The sequence below is a fragment of the Salvia hispanica genome, chromosome 6 (assembly GCF_029641045.1).
Source record: "Salvia hispanica isolate PSC_SH4W2 chromosome 6, Shi_PSC_v1, whole genome shotgun sequence".
In the NCBI taxonomy this organism is placed as follows: Eukaryota; Viridiplantae; Streptophyta; class Magnoliopsida; order Lamiales; family Lamiaceae; genus Salvia; species Salvia hispanica.
In genome coordinates, this window is record NC_142697.1 from 27,476,164 (window position 1) to 27,499,108 (window position 22,945).

General features: G+C 37.9%; 2 protein-coding genes and 1 pseudogene across 3 annotated transcripts; all 3 read left to right on the forward strand.

Annotated features, from left to right (window-relative positions):
- The first annotated feature begins 1,499 nt into the window (after positions 1–1,499).
- On the forward strand, positions 1,500–6,390 carry LOC125206478 (heat shock 70 kDa protein 14-like). The gene is made up of 7 exons (XM_089061805.1): positions 1,500–2,707; positions 3,607–3,816; positions 3,903–3,998; positions 4,252–4,449; positions 4,840–5,034; positions 5,105–5,242; positions 5,499–6,390. Exons 1-7 carry the CDS (start codon positions 1,538–1,540, stop codon positions 6,126–6,128), a joined length of 2,637 nt encoding a protein of 878 aa, XP_088917931.1. The 5' UTR covers positions 1,500–1,537; the 3' UTR covers positions 6,129–6,390.
- A 1,127-nt stretch (positions 6,391–7,517) lies between these two features.
- Positions 7,518–12,627, forward strand: LOC125206479 (heat shock 70 kDa protein 14-like). Its single transcript, XM_089060356.1, has 6 exons — positions 7,518–7,618; positions 8,759–9,980; positions 10,299–10,520; positions 10,607–10,702; positions 11,047–11,247; positions 11,551–12,627. Exons 2-6 carry the CDS (start codon positions 8,817–8,819, stop codon positions 12,406–12,408), a joined length of 2,541 nt encoding a protein of 846 aa, XP_088916482.1. The 5' UTR covers positions 7,518–7,618; positions 8,759–8,816; the 3' UTR covers positions 12,409–12,627.
- Positions 12,628–15,520: 2,893 nt separating this feature from the next.
- LOC125208218 (heat shock 70 kDa protein 15-like) lies at positions 15,521–21,151 on the forward strand (annotated as a pseudogene). Its single transcript, XR_016132934.1, has 10 exons — positions 15,521–15,631; positions 16,468–17,692; positions 18,091–18,312; positions 18,399–18,494; positions 18,754–18,951; positions 19,242–20,082; positions 20,150–20,295; positions 20,384–20,532; positions 20,614–20,744; positions 20,824–21,151. The product of XR_016132934.1 is annotated as a heat shock 70 kDa protein 15-like (transcript).
- The last annotated feature ends 1,794 nt before the right edge of the window (positions 21,152–22,945 follow it).

Below are 22,945 nucleotides of genomic sequence, written 5' to 3' on the forward strand. Positions count from 1 at the left end.
TTGTAGTAAAAGATATATAAACCCTTTGTGTGTACTTGAATGAAATTATAGGATAAAGAAAAACGTTTTTACACATTGAGTTGTTTATGTCCTTTGAAAAGTTGATATGGATATCAGTGCATGCGTCACCTAGCACATGTTTTATGCACTAAAAATTATGGGAAAATATGAAGATCAAATAATTTTGAATACAACTTACGTATATATTATGGAACATAGCTTGTATGGATAATATATATAAATGTAATTTCTACTATCATATCGATATTCCAATTGTCATGTTTTTTATGACAAATTATTCCAACAAAATGAAAGGATGTATAATTCGTGAAATTAGCATTTTCAAACCAAATAAGAGAGTACATGATGATAATGACTCCAACATAGTAGTACTAGTAATATATAAAACATATATATATAAAATTAACATCTAATATCACGTAATTTTCAAAAAATTGAATTTTTCTCACAAACTATAAAATTGACAAATAATATCACGAACTTTACCCTGAGTTTATTATTTTGCACAAATGAAATAATTCCAGCAAAATAATATCATTTTTTTCGTAATTTTTCGACAACAACCTGAGAGTTTCAAGATTTTTAATCTTTGAGAATAGTTTTTCTTGAAGCACACTCTCTAAATTTATTCTTCAATCTATTAATATAGCCAAAAAAATTTGATTGGTGGAAAATAATAAACTCGCGGTAAAATTCGTTATATTATTTGTCAATTTGAAAACCAAAGTTTTTAAAAGTTACGTCATATATTAGCTGTCAATATAAAAAATAAAAATAAAAAAAGAACGCAAACGTGTTGCACGATCACGATCAAGCTCACAAGTCACAACGCAGAAGCTCAAACAACGTTCATTTTTTGTACTATGAAAGTAAAGCGTCGATAAGAAGGAAGTATTTATTTTCTCTATTTATTCTCATTTTTACTCAGAGTTTCAGTATCGTCGAAGGAGTAAAATCATAGTACAAATTACGTTCCGCGGCGCGCTCGACTGTTCTCAGGTATTTTTTCAAACTGAATCCCGATTGATGCTGCTGCAACATACGTTACTTTTAAGACCTAATCGTTGCACCGATTTTCCTTTTGTTTTATCGACGCATATATATCATATGTTGTGTTGTGTCGACTTTAAATGGATGCAATTGCAAACCGCTAGTAGAAATGTGTATTTGTGGATTCACTCCATCAAATTTGACCTAGTTTGTGTCTTCGTTAGGGCATTAGCTATCATTTAAATTTGAGTTCGTTGCAATTTGCAAAGTATGAGTACTGATTAGTAGTATATGAATTTAGTTTTCTGATACGGCTGTATGTGCATGAGAATGATGATATGTATATTAATTGCAGTAGTAATTATTCGTTGGGTATTGGATTTTTGCAAATTTTCGATTAATGAATGGTAAGGGCTGATGGAATCATGCATACATATTGTTGAATTAATGGTGGTAACTTGAAATCTTGAAATGCTAATGATACAGGTAAATACCTGTCAACATACAAAGGGACTTAGCTGCAAACATGAGTGTGGTAGGTTTTGATGTTGGCAATGAAAGTGGTGTTGTTGCTGTTGTAAGGCAAAGAGAGATCGAAGTTGTGCTCAACGATGAGTCCAAGTGCGAAACTCCTGCTATCGTATGTTTTGGCGAGAAGCAGCGATTCATTGGAACAGCAGGGGCTGCATCAAGTATGATGAATCCGAAAAATACGGTATCACAGATAAAACGTTTTATTGGACGTAAATTTTCAGATCCTGAGTTGCAGAAGGATATCAAATCATTGCCATTTTCAGTCACTGAAGGACCTGATGGATATCCCTTGATTCATGCTCAGTATTTGGGAGAAGATAGGACCTTCACACCTACTCAGATTTTAGGAATGGTTCTTTCTGATTTGAAGATCATTACAGAAAAGAACTTAAATTCTGCTGTTGTGGACTGCTGCATCGGGATACCTGTTTACTTCACCGACCTGCAGAGAAGAGCTGTTATAGATGCTGCTACTATTGCTGGTTTGCACCCTCTTCGTCTCTATCATGAGACAACAGCTACCGCATTAGCTTATGGTATTTACAAGACCGATTTACCTGAAAATGAACCAATGATTGTTGCATTTGTCGATGTTGGTCATGCAAGTATGCAAGTATGCATTGCTGCCTTCAAGAAAGGTCAGCTGAAGATATTGGCTCATTCTTATGATCAGTGTTTGGGTGGAAGGGATTTTGATGAGGTTCTTTTCCATCATTTTGCTGCGAAGTTCAAGGAGGAGTACAGGATTGATGTTTATCAAAATGCAAGGGCTTGCTTGAGATTGCGTGCTGCTTGTGAGAAGTTGAAAAAGATGCTTAGCGCAAATCCTGAGGCACCTCTGAACATCGAGTGCTTGATGGATGAGAAGGATGCCAGAGGTTTTATTAAGAGAGATGAGTTTGAGCAGATTAGTATTCCAATTTTGGAACGTGTGAGAAAGCCTTTGCAGAAGGCTCTTGCTGATGCTGGACTGTCTACTCAAGATATACATTCTGTTGAAGTTGTTGGTTCAGGCTCTCGAGTTCCAGCGATAATCAAAATATTGACGGAGTTTTTTGGAAAGGAGCCTAGACGAACAATGAATGCTAGTGAATGTGTGGCGAAGGGCAGTGCTATACAATGTGCTATTCTCAGCCCCATGTTCAAAGTTAGAGATTTTCAGGTAAATATATCTCTAGCAATCTGTTTATTACTATAATGAGATATTGAGATGCTATCTTTGTAGTTTGGCTGCCATTGATTAGTTTTCAGAGCTTTATTTTATCTGCTGATCATAGTAGATATAGTTTTCAATGCAACATTGTTGTATATGCAATTATGCGTTGGGTGATCCTGCAACTTTATTTCATCTACTTTGATTATGTTGTCCGTCAAGAATATCTTCTTTATCATCTTTCACATGGTCATCATTGTACTTGGCAACAATTTTGCAATATGGTTTTGTAGTGTCCACACATTTATTATATGCATTTCAAAAGTTAAGAGTGCATATTAGCTTTGTAGAGTGGGTGATCCTTGGAGTCGGGCTGACAATTTTTGACACGACACGAACCGGCACGAAATTAATGGGTTTGGGTCAGAGCTTATCGTGTTCGTGTCCTTATCGGGTCGACCCATTAAGGACACGAAAATTTCGTGTCGTGTTCGTGTCGGGTTCGTGTTATCCGTTAACAATGTGTGTTCGTGTCGTGTTCGTGTTATCCGTTAACCCATAATATTTTAATATTATTATTCTTATTAACACATAATATTTTTAATATTATTATTCTTATTATTTTCATTTTTCAATACTTATTTTCGTGTCATTAATGGGTTCGTGTCGTTTCGTTTCGTGGTGACCCGATACGGTTCGTGTCGTTAATGGGTTCGTGTCGTGTTCGTGCCGTGTTCGTGTCTGAGGGTAAGTGGTCGTGTTCGTGTTCGTGTTTGAGGTTTTCTTAACGGGTCGTGTTCGTGTCGTTATCGTTACACGATAACGACCCAACACGCACGATTTGCCACCCCTACTTGGAGAATTGTCACATTCTAAAACTAACTTATTTATGCTCTTCCCTTGTTTAGGTTCATGAGAGTTTTCCATTTTCCATTGCTTTGTCATGGAAAGGATATGGAGCAGCTGATAATCAGCAGAGTACTGTTGTATTCCCCAAGGGTAATTGCATACCAAGTATGAAGGCGTTGACTTACTACAGATCTGGGACCTTTACTGTTGATGTACAATATGCCGATGCTTGTGAATTACAGACACCTCCAAAGATTAGCACTTACACGGTAGCTTGTTTTTCTTTCTTTCCATTCATTATTAGATGTATTTCCCTCGCTTAATATGTTGCTTATCCTCTTAATGGGCTCTGCAGATTGGACCTTTCCAGTCCACAAAAGGTGAAAGGGAAAAGTTGAAGGTCAAAGTGCAACTGAATCATCATGGCATTGTCTCGGTTGAGTCTGCAGTGGTAAGATTTCAGTGTGAAGCTCACTAGATCGTTCCATATCTATTGATATCACAGGCTTATAAATTTTGTAGATTTTGTTCTGTAAACCAGACTACTGTGCTTTCTTTTACATGCATTTATATTATATTATGAACAGTTTCATTGGTCTACTGAGATAATTAATCTTAAGGTTATCCCTGCTATTCTAGTTCCTGTGGGAAGCGAAAATTTCTTTCTTTACCCTTGAAGTTTTAATTGGCATACTTTGCTGCAGCTCTTAGAAGAGGAAGAGGTGGAAGTTCCAGTTGTGAAAGAGGCAGCTAAAGAGGAGACCAAGATGGAAACAGATGATGCTCATCCCAGCAGCACTGAAACTGATGTCAATATGCAAGATGCTAAGACCGATGGTCCTGGAGCTGAAAATGGTGTCTCGGAATCAGGAGATAAGACATCTCAGATGGAATCCAATAAGGTTAGCTTCTGATGACAATTTTCCTGGTGATGATGAATTGATGATTGAGCATATTTTTCACAAACCATTAAAGATATTGAGGTTTTTCAATAATTAGAAATTTACATTACTTTGGAAACCATGTCTCAATAAACAAACTTTAAAGATATATATCCAAGTATGGTTGTTTGGAGTTAATTAGTTCATTGTTGATATGTTGATAGGCTGACAGATTCCATTGAGACATCTATGGAAAATCTTTAATTTCTGATTTGCATTCATCTATAACTGTTACTGCTAGCTAGGCACCTTGTAAATGGTTAACATTGGTATCTATCTCTTTATTTATACACAGATGGTTTTAAAGCAATACCCTAACCTGAGGTTTACCCTTGGTTCTATTTTCATTAGGTTGAGGCACCAAAGAAGAAGGTTAAGAAAACTAATGTCCCTGTATCAGAAATTATATATGGAGGTCTCGCTGCTTCTGATGTGCAAAAAGCTGTGGAGAAGGAGTTTGAGATGGCATTGCAGGATCGTGTTATGGAAGAAACTAAAGATAAAAAGAATGTTGTAGAGGCTTACGTTTATGACATGCGGAATAAGGTGTGCATAAATACTGGCCTTTTGCTGACAACCACAACCTATTGATACTAACCATTCTTTCTGACTGCAGCTTCATGACAAATATCATGTTCATCCCAGTAGCATTGAAACTGATGTAAACAAGCAAGATGCTAAGACGGATGGCCCTGGGGATGAAAATGGTGTCCCCGAATCAGGAGATATGACATCTCAGATGGAAATGTTTAAGGTTAGCTTTAAATGGCAATTGTAGTTGTGATGATGAGAGGATCGTACTTGCTGATTTTGGTGCAGATTCGTGGAAGTTATTATTAGCTGTGATTTGTTTAAAGAGTCTTGTTATGTCTTAGAAATAGGTTTATATGATGGAGCTTGAGTAGGACTTGAGTCATTATGTAATCTTTGGTTATGTTTTTATTGGTTGTTAATCTGTTCTTTATATTCTGACCGTGTGATATTCCTTCTATTTGATGCGGTGAACACAGAGCGTGGAAGCTATGCTCGAAGGATTAGCAATGGCTATAGGGGATCAGTCCGCTCGCACTTCAGCGATTGAGGCAAAGTTGGACCTAATCATGCAACAAATTGCTGTTTTGGGAAGCCGCACGGCAGCTGAGGAATCCACAACTCTGCCACTTCAACAAACGATGGGCCTTCCCACGTTTGATGGTAGCGACCCGGTCACATGGCTAGCTAGCGCGGATCAGTATTTTCTATTCCACAAGACACCAATGGAGAAACGGGTCGAGCTTGCCTTGACCGCACTCTCTGGCCCCGCGATGTCTTGGATCCAGTTACTCCTCCGGCGCAACCCTGACCTCAAATGGGATCAGTTTACCCTCGAGCTTCTCATTCGTTTTGGGTCTGACCCGACCTTAGACGGGTACGAGGCGCTGCCTACCCCGTCCCAAGAAGGGTCTCTCGACGACTATATTGCTGAATTCGAAGGACGCCTCGCTCAATTTCCGGAGCTCACCGAGAAGCAATATCTTGGATTATTTGTAGAGGGACTGAAGCCCCACATCCGTATGCAGATTCGTGATCCCACCATCACCACCTACACAGCTGCACTTCAAATGGCCAAGCATATTGATTTTGTCTTCAAGCGTATGTGAGATTATGGTGGTTTTCATGATTAACAAGATTATGGAGATTTTCATGAATGGTTCTTGTTCGTCTTGAGGACAATGCTGTTTTAACAACATGGCAATTGATAGGTTAGTCCCTGATAATATGGTGCAAATTAGGACTAGTTGTCTTTACTTATCATGTCTAGTTGTGGTCTTTTTAGCTGTTCATTAGTTTAAAGTCTTACTATTAGTTGAATCTTAACGGTCTCGTTTGCTAGGTTTTGTATTGGAGTTATCTAACGCAAAATGATCTAAAGTGCGTGTTTTTATCATAGTTTACCTTATATATATTCGCTAGCAAATTGCCTCTAAAAATGAATACTCCGTATATAGTAGAGTTTTAATAGGAGTGGAGTTCTACCTTTTCTTCTGCTCATGGATAGTTGAAAACTGAATCATTTACCTTTTTTTCTCATAGCACAAAACGTGGTGGGATTTAATTTCGTATGAACATATGATACTTCATTTGGGTAGTATGGTAAGCTCTTCATCTACCATTTATAGTCTCATTTTAAATTTGGCATGAGTTTTAAAAATTATTTTGACTCTGTGTGCATGAGATGTTGATCAGGCAAAAGAGAGTAACTCGTCCCAGCTTGTATGTCATTCTTCTAATGTATAGTGGCATAACCGATTATTGCAATTTTTAGAATAATGATTACATATATATTATAATTATTTTTTTTATTGTTACTCCGTCGTCCCTCAAGATTAATAATTACGTATATATTGGAGTAATTATATTGCAAGGTGTCATAGTTTTACGTTTTATGTTTTGGGCTTTATTAATTTTAGGCAATATGTCGATTCTGTCCATTATTTTGTCATTTATCCAAAAACATTCCACAGTTTAAGTAAATAGTAGTAGTAGACTAGTAGTGTAGTTGTATGTATTGTTTCAATATTAGGAAGAAAACGTCATGCAAAAATTATCGGCGCTTGAAAAATAGGTTTGACCGCCAAAACTACACGGCGATTACCTGAAGTATATGTTGATTATAAAAAATTTACACATCAATCACTCATTCAATGTGTAATTTCGGCTACCACGTCGATATTTCAATAAACAAAGTATTTTCGCAGGATAATTTATTCCAAAAATTGATACGTAGTTACTAAATTGTTAACTACCCAATCGGTGAAACATTTTTGGATAAATGCCTCAAACGATGAGTCAAAAAAAAATCGACCATTTACTCCTAATTTTATTATTTTTTGTGAGCATTGATTAAACTTACTAATCCAACCAGGTGAAATGAACAATTTAAAGCCAAATTATCAAATTTCAAATAAAAAATTGCAATAAAATTAAACACGAATATAGTCACTCCACTCCCTCCACTAATACACAAACGTGTACCACGATCACGTCAAAACAAAGCGTCGCGAAGAAGCTACATTTACTTGACACTTCACAGTATCGTCGAGAGGGAAAAATCCCACAAATTACGTTCCGCAGCGCGCTCTGCTCTCAGGTATTTTTTTCAAACTGAATCCCGATTGATGGTGCTGCAACTTACGCTATTTTTCTGACCTAATCGATTTTCATATTGACGCATATGTTGTATCGTGTGGACTTTAAATGAGGTGCAATCCGGTAGTAGAAAATGTGCATTTGTTGATTCACTTCATCAAATTTGCCGAAGTTTGTTGATTCTCTCATTTACCTTGATTTCGTTGCAAAGTATGAGTGCTGATTAGAATATAAATTTAATTTTCTGATACGGCAACATGTGCATGAGAGAGTAAGAGCATTTACAACAGCGGCTGTGCAATGTCCGCCTTCACGTTTCTTAGCCAATATGAGCGCAGTGCAATTTGCTATCCTTGTTATTCTTTTCGCAGCCTTCTATTTTTAGTTCCAAATCAAATAATGTTACTATTTGAAAAGGTTGAAATTCAATTTGTTTTTTTTTTTTATGTTAAACTTGGTTGAATGATCATATTTATAATCACTCTCACCCACATTTTCGATGTGGGGAGGAAGTTAACATAAAATTTGTAGGAGTAAAATGTGAATGACTAAAATTTCGGCGTAGGATGGCCAACATATCCGAACCGAAATTTGTAACTTAGTGGTAAAATATGTAGGAGTAAAAAAATTTTTTAGTAGTTTTCACCTTGGTTCGAAATTCAGTTCCTCTACCATTATTATTTTGCCTTTCATTTTCATTTTTGCCTATTTTTTTTAATCTTTTTCATATTTTATTAGCATATTGGGATTAAGTTTTTGATGAAGTTTAACAAATTTTAAATTTTATAATGTTTATTGAACTAAGAGATTTAATGATGTTTATTGAGTTAAAAGTTTTAAGGGAAAGTTGTTTTGAGCACATTAATAGTGTTAAGGGAATTTAGAGGGCTCGATCTATGTTGTGTACGTGTGTATGTTTTACCTCATCTCGACTTGTTTGTTATTCTTCTAATGTATAATCGGATTATTTCATTTCGTTTATATTATTATTATCTTTTGTAAAGCATTGGGTATCAGATTTTTGTAAATCTTCAATTAATGACGGGAGGTGTTCATGTATCATGCTAGTTAAATTTGGTACATATCCATTATTACTATTTTTTATGGTGGTCACTAAACTTTCAAAATTTTAATGATCCAGGTAAATACGTGTCACATTGCAAAGCGACTTTGCTGTACCTTCAAGCACTATAGTAAACATGAGTGTGGTAGGTTTTGATGTTGGGAACGAAAGTTGTGTCGTTGCTGTTGCTAGGAAAATAGGTATCAATGCTGTGCTCAACGATGAGCCAAAGCGCAAAACTCCTGCTGTTGTATGTTTTGGCAAGAAGCAGCGATTCCTTGGAACAGCTAGTATGATGAATCCAATATACACAATATCACAGATCAAACGTCTTATTGGACGCAAATTTTCGGATGTTGTTTTGCAGAAGGATATCAAATCATTGCCATTTTTAGTCACTGAAGGGCCTGATGGATACCCCTTGATTCATGCTCAATATTTGGGGAAGAATAGGACCTTCACACCTACTCAGCTTTTAGGAATGGTACTTTCTGATTTGAAGATCATTGCAGAAAAGAACTTAAATGCTGCTGTTTTTGACTGCTGCATCGCGATACCTGTTTACTTCACTGATCTGCAGAGAAGAGCTGTTATAGATGCTGCAACCATTGCTGGTTTGAACCCTCTTCATCTCATTCATGAGACAACAGCTACTGCCTTAGCTTATGGTATTTACAAGACTGACTTGCCTGTAAATGAACCAATGAATGTTGCATTTGTTGATGTTGGTCATGCCAGTATGCAAGTATGCATTGCTGCTTTCAAGAAAGGTCAGCTGAAGATATTGGCTCATTCTTATGATCAGTGTTTGGGTGGAAGGGATTTTGATGAAGTGCTTATCCAACATTTTGCTGCAAAATTCAAGGATGAATACAAGATTGATTTTTATCAAAATGCAAGTGCTTGCCTAAGACTGCGTGCTGCTTGTGAGAAGTTGAAGAAGGTCCTTAGTGTAAATGCCGAGGGGTCGTTGAACATCCAGTGTTTTATGGACGAGGACGAAAAGGATGTTATAGGTTTTATGAAGAGAGATAATTTTGAGCAGATTAGTAGTCCAATTTTGGAACGTGTGAGAAAGCCTTTGGAGACGGCTCTTGCTTGTGCCCGACTGACTACCCAGGATATACATTCTGTCGAAGTTGTTGGTTTAGGCTCTCGAGTTCCCATGATCACAAAAATATTGACAGAGTTTTTTGGAAAGGAGCCTAGACGAACAATGGATGCTAGTAAATGTGTGGCGGAAGGCAGTGCTCTGCAATGTGCTATTCTCAGCCCCACACTAAAAGTCCAAAATTTTCAGGTAAATGGTACTCCAGGAATCTAATGCAACATTGATGTATATGCCATTGGGTGATCCACAGCTTTATTCCATCTACTTTGGTTATGTTGATTAGACAATAATATTTTCTTAGTTTCTTTCATGTGGTATCATTGTACTTGCTGTCATCAACAACTTGTTAAAACGATTTTGGTAATATGGTTTTGTAGGTTCACACATTTATCTTATGCGTTTCATTTTCAAACGGCTGAGTTCACACTGCTTTGTAGAGTTGTGTGATATATTATCAGTTATCACATGGTAATTGGATTGACGTATGTATACTCTTCCCTCGTTTAGGTTACCGAGAGTTTTCCATTTCTCATTGTTTTGGTATGGAAATTATCTCCCCCTGATGATACACCAACTGGAGCAGCTGATAGGTGGCAGAGCTCTGTCTTTTTCCCCCCTGGTAACCCCATGCCATGCCTTAGGGAGTTAACTTTCTATAGATCTGGCACCTTCACGATAGATGTACTGCATTTGGATGGCAGTGAACCTTCGAATATTAGTACTTACACGGTAGCTTTTTGTGCATTCTTTCCATTCACTATTACATGTGTTTCCCTTACTTAACATATGGCATATCCTCTTACTGGCCTCTGCAGATTGAACCTTTCCTGTCCACAAAAGGTGAAAAGGTAAAGTTGAAGGTCAAAGTGCATCTGAATCTTCATGGCGTTGTCTCGATCGAGGCTACAATGGTGAGCTTTTGTTGTGAAGCTCACTTGATCCTTATGTATCTAATGATCTCACAAGCTCATAAATTTCTTAGATTTTGTGCTGTGTACCATACTATTGTGCTTTCTTTTACTTGCATTTATATTCTTATGCTCATTGCCGATCCATCATTGAGTACTGAGAATGGCATGTTTATTGCGCCAATAAAGATAAATATTCTGGTAGGAACTGGAGTAAATTTAAGTGAGTTTATTTTGGGATATGAACAGTTCATTGGTCTACTGCGATAGTTAATCTTAAGGTTATTCCTGCTATTTAGTTCCTGTTGGGAAGAGTCTGAAATTTTAATTTGCCTACCTTGCTGCAGCTCGTAGAAGAGGAAGAGGTGGAAGTTCCAGTTGTGAAAGAGGAAAGAGATGATACTCCCAGCAGCCCTGAAACTGAAACTGAAACTGAAACTGAAACTGAAACTGATTTCAATATGCAAGATGCTAACGCGGACGGCCCTGGAGCTGAAAATGGTGTCCTGGAATCAGGAGATAAGACATCTCACATGGAAATGGATAAGGTTAGCTTTAAATACAAAATTTTCTAGTGATGATGATGGGTTCAACCTTGCTGATTTTGGTGCAGATTAGAAGTAGTTGTTTTTTGTTATAGTAGTACTCCTATTTATTAGTTGTTGATTTGTTTAAAGAGTCTTGCTATTGGTGGAGTCTTAGAAATGGGTTTATTTGGTAGAGCTTGAGTAGGAGTTGAGTCATTATGTACTCTTCTTTGGTTATGATTTTATTGGTTGCTGACCTATTCTTCATATTCTGTCCATCTGATATTCCTTCTGCTTGGTGCGGTGAACGTGGATCGAGCACAGAGCATGGAAGCTAGGCTCGAAGGATTAGAAAAGGCTATGGAGGATCATGCTGCTCACACTTCAGCTAGGCTCGAAGGATTAGCGAAGGAGGAACAGGCTGCTTGCACTTCAGCTAGGCTCGAAGGATTAGCGATGGCAATTGAGGATCAGGCCGCTCGCACCTCAGCTATGCTTGAAAGATTAGCGATGGCGATGGAGGATCGGGCCGCTCGCGCTTCAGCGATCGAGGCAAAGTTCGACAATCTGGCAGCCACTCAAAAATTCCAGTTTGACCTAATCATGCAACATTTTACTGCCTTGGGCAGCCACATAGGTCTCGAGGAGTCAACATCCTGTGCAGCAGCTGAGGAATCCACAACTCTGCCACACCAACAAACGATGGACCTTCCTACGTTTGATGGCAGCGACGTGCTCGCATGGCTAGCTAGTGCAGATCAGTATTTTCTAGTCCAGAAGACGCCAATGGAGAAGCGGGTCGAGCTTGCCTCGACCGTACTCTCCGGCCCCGCGATGTCTTGGATCCAGTTCCTCCAATGCCGCAGCCCTGACCTCACGTGGGATCAGTTTTCTGACGAGCTTCTCATTCGTTTTGGGTCTGATCCGACCTTAGACGAGTACGAGGCGCTGCCTATCCCGTCCCAAGAAGGGTCTCTCGACGACTATATTGCGGAATTCGAAGTATGCCTCGCTCAACTTCCGGAGCTCACTGAGAAGCAATATCTTGGATTATTTCTAAGGGGGCTGAAGCCCAACATCCGTATGCAGATACAAGATCCCACCATCACCACCTATGCAGATGCTTTCCAAATGGCGAAGCATATTGAGGAGTTCAATCGACGTAGGCCAGCTTGCCTCTAAAAATGAATATATAGTAGAGTTTGAATAGGAGTGGAGTTCTACTATTTCTTGTGCTCATGGATAGTTTAAAACTGAACCTTTTTACTTGTTTTTTTTTTTTGGAAACATGGTGTGATTTAATTTCATATGAGCGTATGATACTTTATATGGGTAGTATGTGTGCTAACTACTGAATGTATTCTCTTTATCTATCATTAATAGTCTCATTTTAATTCGCCACTGAGTTTTATAAAAATTGTTTTGACACTATGTGCATGAGATGTCAGGCCAAGAGAGTGACTCGCCCCAGCTTGTATGTCATTCTTCTAATGTATACTGCTGGCGGATCTGATTATTATAATTTTTAGTTTAATGATTACATGGAAGTGTTATATTGCTGATTATTGTAATTTTTAGTTTAATGATGACATGAGAGTGTTATATTGCTAACTCAATACTTAATTGTTAACTACAACTAAATAATAGCCATTAGATATTCAAATTAAGGGCCTAGAATAGATCATCAATCCCGAAATGTCAATACTCAATACGATCAACAAAAAATGTCAATAAGTGTATCAAGGTCAATTTACAACAAATTAGTTGTAACTAGCTTTTGAAAAATATCTCATAACTTTAAAATATATATAACTTTCTCAATTTAAATTATTTTTTTGCACAACATTTATAAAATTAAAGATAATTTTATAAGGATTCTAACGAGCACTTGCATATGTTCCGACGTCAAAATTTGAAAAAAAATTCAAAAATTTAAAATTTTTTCATACAGCAGAAATGTCAACATAGTATATAAAATATGTCAATATAATACATGTAGAATGTCAATATAAGCAATGTGTTAACATTTTCAAAGCATTGTGTTGACAATCTCAAAGCATTGTGTTGATATTTTGAAACACTATATTGACATTTTCATCCAAAACCCTAATTTGATAGTTTTTTTTTATCTTTTTCAATTTAATTAATAAAAATAAAAATTACACCTGAAAATTGTAGACCACAAGTTTTTTAAAATCTTGTGGTCTTAAATTAGTTGTAGTTAGCAATTAAATGATGAGTTAGTGATTGATCACTTTGTAATAATTATATATATATTGGAATTATTTTTTGTTGTTATTAGATGGGTGTTCGGTATTTGGAAAAAAATCGATTAGTGAATGGAAAGGGTCCATGGAATCATGGTAGTTAAGGCTTTGCATGTTATTGATGGTGCTAACTGGTAATTCAAATCTTAAAATACCAATTTTCCCGCCGTTTTTTTGGAGCGAGTAGATTGGTTTGGGCTGTGCTTCTGGGCCTACATTGTTTGGGCTGACAGCAGCCAGCCGGCCCATTTCAACAGACGTGTGGCTGTCAAATTTTGTTCTAGCTATTACGGTGTGATTCGACTAATTGATTTTATTTTACTAACATTCAATGGGCTCAAATTTTACAGTATTACATTTTATTTTGTTGAAATAGAAAAACAAAAATGTAATTAGTAGCTTTTAATTAATTAATTTAATATTTATCCAGCCTATATACAAGGTACTCCATATTATTGTAAGTTTCTAGTCAACTTTTATCAAAATGTAGTCATTAATGAATATCCCCTTTCTCTTCTTTAGTCAACGTTTCTTCTTCACAATTTCTTCTTCCTCCTCTAATGGAGATTTCTCCATTCCAATTCCAACATATTTCATGTATATTTATTTTGTTGTCCTTGATTAACTTTTATTTTGAATTAGTTCATTAACAATAACCTGCCCTTAGTAGAATGGAAAAGTAAATACCACGTCTCGGAAAATAGCGCATGTCTTGGTGCAGTATAAGTTTTAGTAAAAGTTAGTGTTTGGTTTGTGTGAATTTAAATGAAACTATAGGATAAAGAAAAACGACTTAATAATGTTTTTTTCGTCCATCTGTCAAAATGTCTTTTGAATATAGTGGATATGGATATTATAAATTATTATGGGTCACCAAACACATGTTTCATGCATTAAAAGATACTGTATAGGATAAGATGAAGTTCGAATAGTTATGAATAGGCAAACACAACTCTAAGTCCTTGTACTTTAATTGTTTATTTCAGTAGATCCTTATATAATTTTTTTGTTTTAGCAAGTCTTTGTATTTTTATATTTGATATATTCTAATCCTTATTTAACCATTAACTTTTCCGTTATAAAATAACACATTATATATTAATTATTTAAATATATTCCACCTAATATCCTAGTTGGAAATTATGAACCTAACATAAATAAAAGATACTGTATTAGGTGGAATATATTTAAATAATTAATATATAATGTGTTATTTTATAACGGAAAAGTTAATGGTTAAATAAGGATTATAATATATCAAATATAAAAGTACAAGGACTTACTAAAACAAAAAAAATTGTATAAGGACCTACTGAAATAAATAATTAAAGTACAAGGACTTAGAGATGTGTTTTGCCTTATGAATACAACTTACGCTATATAAATGTTTATGGGGCATAACTTGTGTGGATATTACATATAAATATAATTTCAAGGATACATTATATATTATATTGCTGACTTTTTAAGTCGCTAACTCATCACACAATGTATTATAAATATTAATACAGTGACATTAAAATGTTAACACAATATATTGAAATGTCAAAAAAATTATATGTTGATATTTTGATATTATTGTATTAACATTTTTAATACTCAACCTAGATGAGTTAGTAGAGCTAGTAACTTATATGTTGAGTTAGTAGAGCTAGTAACTTAAAAAGTTTGTAACTGATTACGCACCTTTAATTTCGACTATCGTATTGATATTCCAATCGTCATATTTTTTTTTAAGAAAAATTTGTTCCAACAAAAAAAATTAACGATATAATACATACTCCAACATAGATTACTAAACTAGTCCATTAGAAAATAAACAATATTTTAAACGAAAAAGTGATTGGATGTATTGTTGGTGAATGAAAAAAAATCCTAAAATAGAATTGAATTAGTCTATAGACATTTTAAAATGACAAATAGTATGGTCAATTTTTAAGTGAAAATATGAAGTTAAAAAATAATCGAACAGTCAAACGTGTGGCACGAATACGATTACGCTTACGACGCAGAAGCCCAAACGACGTTCGTTTTATAGAAGTGTGTATTTTTCATTCTCATTCTCACTCTCACTCACAGTATCGACGAAAGAGTAAAATTCCACAAATTAGTTCGGCGGCGCGCTCGACTGCTCTCAGGTAGTATACTACTGTTATCTCTTACTGAATATCCATTGATGGTGCCGCAGCTTACGTTGTTTTCCAGACCTAATCGCTGCACCGATTGATTCTCCTATTGTTTGATTGACGCATATGTTGTGCTGTGTGGACTTTAAATGAATGCAATTCGGTGGTAGAAATGTGCATTTGTTGATTCACTCCATCAAATTTTGACCAAGTTTGTGTATTCGCTAGGACATTATCTTTCATTTACTTTGAGTTCGTTGCAAAGTATGAGCATATGGATTTAGTTTTCTGATACCGCAATATGTGCATGAGATGTTGATCGGCCCAAAGAGTGGAAGAGAATTTAGTTTGATATTTCGGCGTAGGATGGCAGGCCAACATTACGAAACAAAATTTTGTGGCTTGCTCTTCACGTTCGATCGATTCATCCAACATTATTATTTTGCCTTTTATTTTCAATTTTCCCGATATATTGGTTTAATAAATTTTTTTGCACTTCTTCTTTATTAGCATATTGAATTTATGTTTTGAATGAAGTTTAACTAATACGGAGTATTAAATTTTATGATAGTTTATTTAGTTAAAAGTTTTAAGAAAAGTTGTTGTGAATTACGAGGGCTTGATCTCTGTTGTAAATGCCTTCACTCGTCTTGGCTTTTTTGTTATTCTTCTAATGTATACTGTTCACAGATCGGATTCTTGCACTTCATGTATATTATTACTATTTATCAGATTTTTGCAAATCTTCAAATTAATGAAGGGAGGTGTTCATGGAATCATGCTAGTTATACATATCCATTATTGTTTTTTAGGTGGTCATAAGAAATTTCAAAATTTTAATGATCCAGGATTCCAGGTAAATACGTGTCACGTTGCAGAGCGACTTTGCTGCACTACAGTAAACATGAGTGTGGTAGGTTTTGGTGTTGGGAACGAAAGTGGTGTTGTTGCTGTTGCAAGACAAATAGGTATCAATGGTGTGCTCAACGATGAGCCCAAGCTTGAAACTCCTGCTGTGGTATGTTTTGGCAAGAAGCAGCGATTCCTTGGAACAGCAGGGGCTGCATCAAGTACGATGAATCCAAAATATACAATATCACAAATCAAACGTTTCATTGGACGCAAATATTCTGATGCAGGGTTGCTGAAGGATTTAAAATCATTGCCATTTCCAGTTACTGAAGGGCCTGATGGACATCCCTTGATTCATGCTCAGTATTTGGGAGAAAATAGGACCTTCACACCTACTCAGCTTTTAGGAATGGTTCTTTCTGATTTGAAGATCATTGCAGAAAAGACCTTAAATTCTGCCGTTGTAGACTGCTGTATCGGGATACCTGTTTACTTCACCGAACTGCAGAGAAGAGCTGTTATAGATGCTGCGACCCTTGCTGGTTTGAACCCTCTTCATCTCATTCATGAGACAAAAGCTACCGCCCTAGCTTATGGTATTAACAAGACCGATTTACCTGAAAACGAACCAATGAATGTTGCATTTGTCGATGTTGGTCATGCCAGTATGCAAGTATGCATTTCTGCCCTCAAGAAAGGTCAGTTGAAGATATTGGCTCATTCTTATGATCAGTGTTTGGGTGGAAGGGATTTTGATGAAGTGCTTTTCCAACATTTTGCTGCAAAATTCAAGGATGAATATGATATTGATGTTTATCGAAATGCAAGAGCTTGTCTAAGATTGCGTGCTGCTTGTGAGAAGTTGAAGAAGGTCCTTAGTGAAAATGCTGAGGCATCCTTGAACATCGAGTGTTTAATGGACGAGAAGGATGTTTTAGGTTTTATTAAGAGAGATGAATTTGAGCAAATTAGTATTCCAATTTTGGAACGTGTGAGAAAGCCATTGGAGAAGGCTCTTGCTGGTGCTGGACTGACTACCCAGGATATACATTCTATTGAAGTGTTGGTTCAGGCTCTCGAGTTCCAGCGATAATCAAAATATTGACCGAGTTTTTTGGAAAGGAGCCTAGACAAACTATGAATGCTAGTCAATGTGTGGCGGAAGGCAGTGCTCTGCAATGTGCTATTCTCAGCCCAACATTTCAAGTTCAAGAGTTTCAGGTAAGTGTTACTCCAGGAATCTGTTCACTAGTATGACCACAGTTTTCAGTTTTGAGTGCTTTATTATATCTGCAGGTAATAATAGATATATAATTTTTATTATAATGCAACATTGATGTATATGCAATTGTGTGATCCACAACCTTATTTCATCTACTTTGGTTATGTTGATTTCTCAAGAATATTTCCTTAGTCCTGTTTTGTGTAGCTGTAATTGTACTTGTTATCACCAACTTGTTTAAACAATTTTTTAATACCGCGGTTTTGTAGTGTCTACGCATTTATCTTATGCACTTCAAACAACTGCTTTCATACTAGTTTTGTAGAGTGGGTGATCTTTAGAAAATTATTAGTACATGATAATTCGACCGACTTATGTATGCTTTTCCCTCGTGTAGGTTATTGAGAGTTTTCCATTTCCCATTTATTTATCATGGAATATGCCTGCCCCTGATGATACACAAACTGGAGCAGCTGATTTGCACAAGAACGTTCTCGTATTTCACCCCGGTAACTGCATGCCAAGTGTTAAGGCACTGACTTTCTACAGATCTGGCACCTTCACTCTAGATGTACACTATATTGACGACAGTGAACCTCCGAATATTAGTACTTACATGGTAGCTTGTTGTGCATTCTTTCCTGTCACTATTACATATGCTTCCCTTACTTTACACATGACCTTTTCTCGTACTGGGCTCTGCAGATCGGACCTTTCCAGTCCACAAATGGTAAAAGGGCAAAGTTGAAGCTCAAAGTGCGTTTGAATATTCATGGAATTGCCTCGATCGAGTCTGCAATGGTAAGCTTTCAGTGTGAAGCTCACTAATCCTTCTTTATCTATTGAGTTGCATGTTATGGTTTACAATTATAATTTATAAATATTATAATAGGAACTGAAGCAAATTTAAGTGAGTTTATTTGGGATATGTGCAGTTTCATTGGTCTACTTTGATGATTAATCTTAAGGTTATCCCGGCTATTTAATTCGTGTGGGGAAGAGATTGTTACTATCTTTACGACTTTACCCTCGAAATTTTATTTGGCATACCTGGCTGCAGATCAAAGACGGGGGGAATGTGAAAGTTCCAGTTGTGAAAGTGCCAGCTAAAGAGGGGACCAAGATGAAAACAGATGATGTTCATCCCAGTAGTTCTGAAACTGATGTCAATATGCAAGACGCTAAGACGGATGGCCCTGGAGCTGAAAATGGTGTCCTAGAATCAGGAGATAAGAAATCTCAGATGGAAATGGATAAGGTTAGCTTTAAATGACAATTTATGTTGTGATGATGAGATGATTATCCTTGCTGATTTTGGTGCAGATTAGGAGTAGTTATCTTTTGTTATGATTTTATTAGTTGTTGATTTGCTTAAAGAGTCTTGTTATTGGTGTAGTCTTAGAAATAGGTTTATTTGGTAGAGCTTGAGTAGGAGCTGAGTTACAATGTAATCTTTGGTTTTGATTTTATTGGCTGCTGATCTGTTCTTTATATTCTGTCCGTGTGATATTCCTTCTTTTTGGTGCGGTGAACGTGGATCGAACACAGAACACGGAAGCTAGGCTCGAAGGATTAGAGAGGGCAATGGAGGATCAGGCTGCTCGCACTTCAGCGATCGAGGCAAAGTTCGACCTAATTAATAAACAAATTGCTGCCTTGGGCAGCCGCATAGGTTTCAAAGAGTCAACAGCAGCTGAGGAATCGGCAACTCTGCCACATCAACAAACGATAGACCTTCCTAAGTTTGATGGTAGCAACGTGCTCCCATGGCTCGCTAGTGCAGATCACTATTTTCTAGTCCACAAGACACCAATGGAGAAACGCGTCGAGCTTGCCTTGACCGCACTCTCCGGCCCCGTGATGTCTTGGATCCAGTTACTCCTCCGCCGCAGCCCTGACCTCACGTGGGACCAGTTTACCGACGAGCTTCTCATTCGTTTTGGGTCCGAACCAACTTTAGACGGGTACGAGTCGCTGCGTACCACATCGCAAGAAGGGGCTCTCGACGACTATATTGCCGAATTCGAAGGTCGCCTCGCTCAACTTCCGGAACTCACCGAGAAGCAATATCTTGGATTTTTTCTAGGGGGATTGAATCCCCAGATCCGTATGCAGATTCGTGATCCAACCACCGTCACCACCTATACAGCTGCACTGAAAATGGCCAAGCATATTGATTCTGTCTTCAAGTGTATGCCGAATGAGGAGTGCAAGCGACGTAAGGTAGCCGATCTTGCAGAAATTACACATGGAGGTCTCGCTTCCTCTGATATGCAGAAAGCTATCAAGGAGGAGTTTGAGATGGCATTGCAGGATTGTGTTATGGAAGAAACTAAAGATAAAAAGAATGCTATTCAGGCTTATATTTATGACATGCGGAACAAGGTATGCATGAAAATATGGGCCTTTGCTGACAGCCACAACCTCTTGATACTAACCATTCTTTCTGACTGCAGCTCATGATAAATATCACGAGTTCGTGATAGAATCAGATAGAGAGCAGCTTATTTCTAGACTCCAGGAGGTGGAAGACTGGTTGTATGAGGATGGCGAGGACGAAACAAAAGGAGTTTATATTGCTAAGCTGGATGAGCTCAAGAAGGTGGATTTCGTGTTTTCATCTCTTCTTTCCTCTTTTTTCCCATGTCTAAAAGATGACAATGACAAATTTCGGTTTTCCCCTCCTTTAGCAAGGTGATCCCATTGAGGAGCGCTTCAAGGAGCATTCGATGAGAGTTTCTGTGATCGACCATTTTATCTATTGCATCAACAGTTACAGGAAGCAGCAATGTCGAACGATTCCAAGTTTGATCACATTGACCTGGCCGTGAGACAAAAGGTGTGTTTCCCTACTCCACGTTGCTTATTCGGAAACAGTACTTCTAACACCACTTGAGTCCGTCTTGTTATAACTCTTCAGGTTTTAAATGAATGTGTTGAAGCTGAAGCTTGGCTTAGAGAGAAGCAGCTGCACCAGGATACACTCCCAAAGTACACGCCTCCCGTTCTCTTGTCAGCTGACATTAGGAAGAAGGCTGAATCTCTCGACAGGTTTATCTTTGACAGATACATTAAATTTATTAGATGGTGGTCGTTATAGTTTCTCAAGAAAAACGATATGCTTTGACAGGTTCTGTAGGCCGATAATGACGAAGCCAAAGCCAAAGCCAAAGCCAGCGGCAAAACCATCCACCCGCTGGTGTTGAATATCCTCAAGGAACAGAGAATGGCAGCGTGCATCGGAAACGAAGAAGCTCAACCTGCCACAGGACCCATGGGAACAGATAAACCCGAGAGCGAACCAATCTCAGCATGCATAAATATAGCTTTGTTTCAGCAGTTTTGGGTATATATAATCAGTTGGTGATGAATTATATTACTTTGTGTATCTAATTTTTGTTTTTGTTTTACAATATCTTGGAGTTGCCTCTCGTTTTTATTTTATGCATCTAATTTCATCTGTATTTTTCTGAAGAGTTTTATCTTTTGAGGAATATCATTAATGCGCGTGCCTATGGTGATTGATTCGGAATCCCGACTTATTGATTGGATTGGTAAATTAGTTACTAACAAAATGAGGGTAAAGTATAAAGGAAGTGTGTTAAGAAAATGTGAAGCATTCGTTGCTTTGTGTGACACTCTAAAATGGCAAGGTGTGCATTGCTTTGTGTACTAAGGGTGTCCACAATGGTGGCTCTCTTGGGTATGCCCAAGTCACCAATTCTTGGGCATGCCCAACAAACTTGGCCCTTGCCCTCAAAACTTGGCCACCACAATGGTGGCCCTCCGGGCCACCAATTAGAATTATTTTCTTAATTTTTTTGATATATTTTAATTTAGCTAGAATAAAAATTATTTGCATATAATTATTAAAATACATAGAAATAATTAAACTAAACAAAATTATAACAAAATTTTCGTTGTATTATAATAAAAGGGAAAATTACACAACGAAAATTTTCGATACAACGCGAACAACAAAGAGAACCCCTATCACGCTGCGCCCCCTCCTCTACGGTTCCAGACCTCTTCAACCAAATCAGCCTGCAGTGTTGAATGTGATATTTAACTCCGCATATTGGTGAAGCGCTGAATCAAGTATTCATTACTGCGTGGTACACCCATCTGCAGAGGAGGGGTTGCAATACCGTGACTTGTGCTAGCACCATCTTCCGATGCCCAACGCTCTGCAGTAAAGCCTTCGTCTTCTATTATCATATTGTACAATATGATACACGCAGTCATGATGTCCGCGACATCATTTTCGTGCCATTGTCGAACCGGACACCGTAAAATGGCCCATCGCGATTGGAGGACTCCGAAAGCCCGCTCAACATCCTTCCTAGCACCCTCTTGTTTTTTTGCAAAATAGGTCTGCTTCGGCCCAACAGGTTATCGGATCGTCTTGACAAACACGGGCCAACGAGGGTATATTCCATCGGCCAAATAGTATGCCCTGTTGTACTGCGTGCCATTGGCCACGAAGCTGATTTGCGGACCCTCACCCCGGGACTCATCATTGAAGAGATGCGATGATTGTAGAACGTTGATGTCGTTGTTCGACCCAGCGACACCAAAATATGCATGCCAGATTCGCAAGCGGTAGTCAGCAACGGCTTCAAGAATCATCGTGGGATGTCGCCCTTTGAAACCAGAAGTGAACTGCCCCTTCCAAGCCACCGGGCAGTTCCTCCACTCCCAGTGCATGCAATCGATGCTGCCCATCATGCCCGGAAAATGATGCACTGTCCCGTGCATATTTATCAGTCTCTGGCATTCCTCGGCGGTCGGTTTCCGTAGGTACTCCCCTTTGAAGAGTTCTTTGATACCCTTGCAAAACTGCCTCAGCGTCTTGAGGGCAGTCGTTTCGCCCATCTGTAGACATTCGTCGAACATGTCAGCAGGCCCGGCATAGGCAAGCTGTCTAATTGCGGCCGTGCACTTCTAATATGGCGACAATCCGGGTCGACCGGTGGCATCACTCCGCAAGGTAAAACACCTATATCGCTGAGACAAACAATCCGCAATGTGGATGAAGAGTCGTTGCGACATTCTGAATCGCTGACGAAAAATCTCCGGCGTATAACGGGGGTTATCGCCGAAGTAGTCTTCCATCAACCGCTGGTCGGCTCCGACATGGTCACGGTTGATAAACCGGCGATGGTATCTCGGCCGAGGGATGGCCGCCGCCGCCGCCGCCGCCGCCTCCTCCTCGTCGGCTTCATCTTGCACCGCTGCAACGAGTTCTTCGA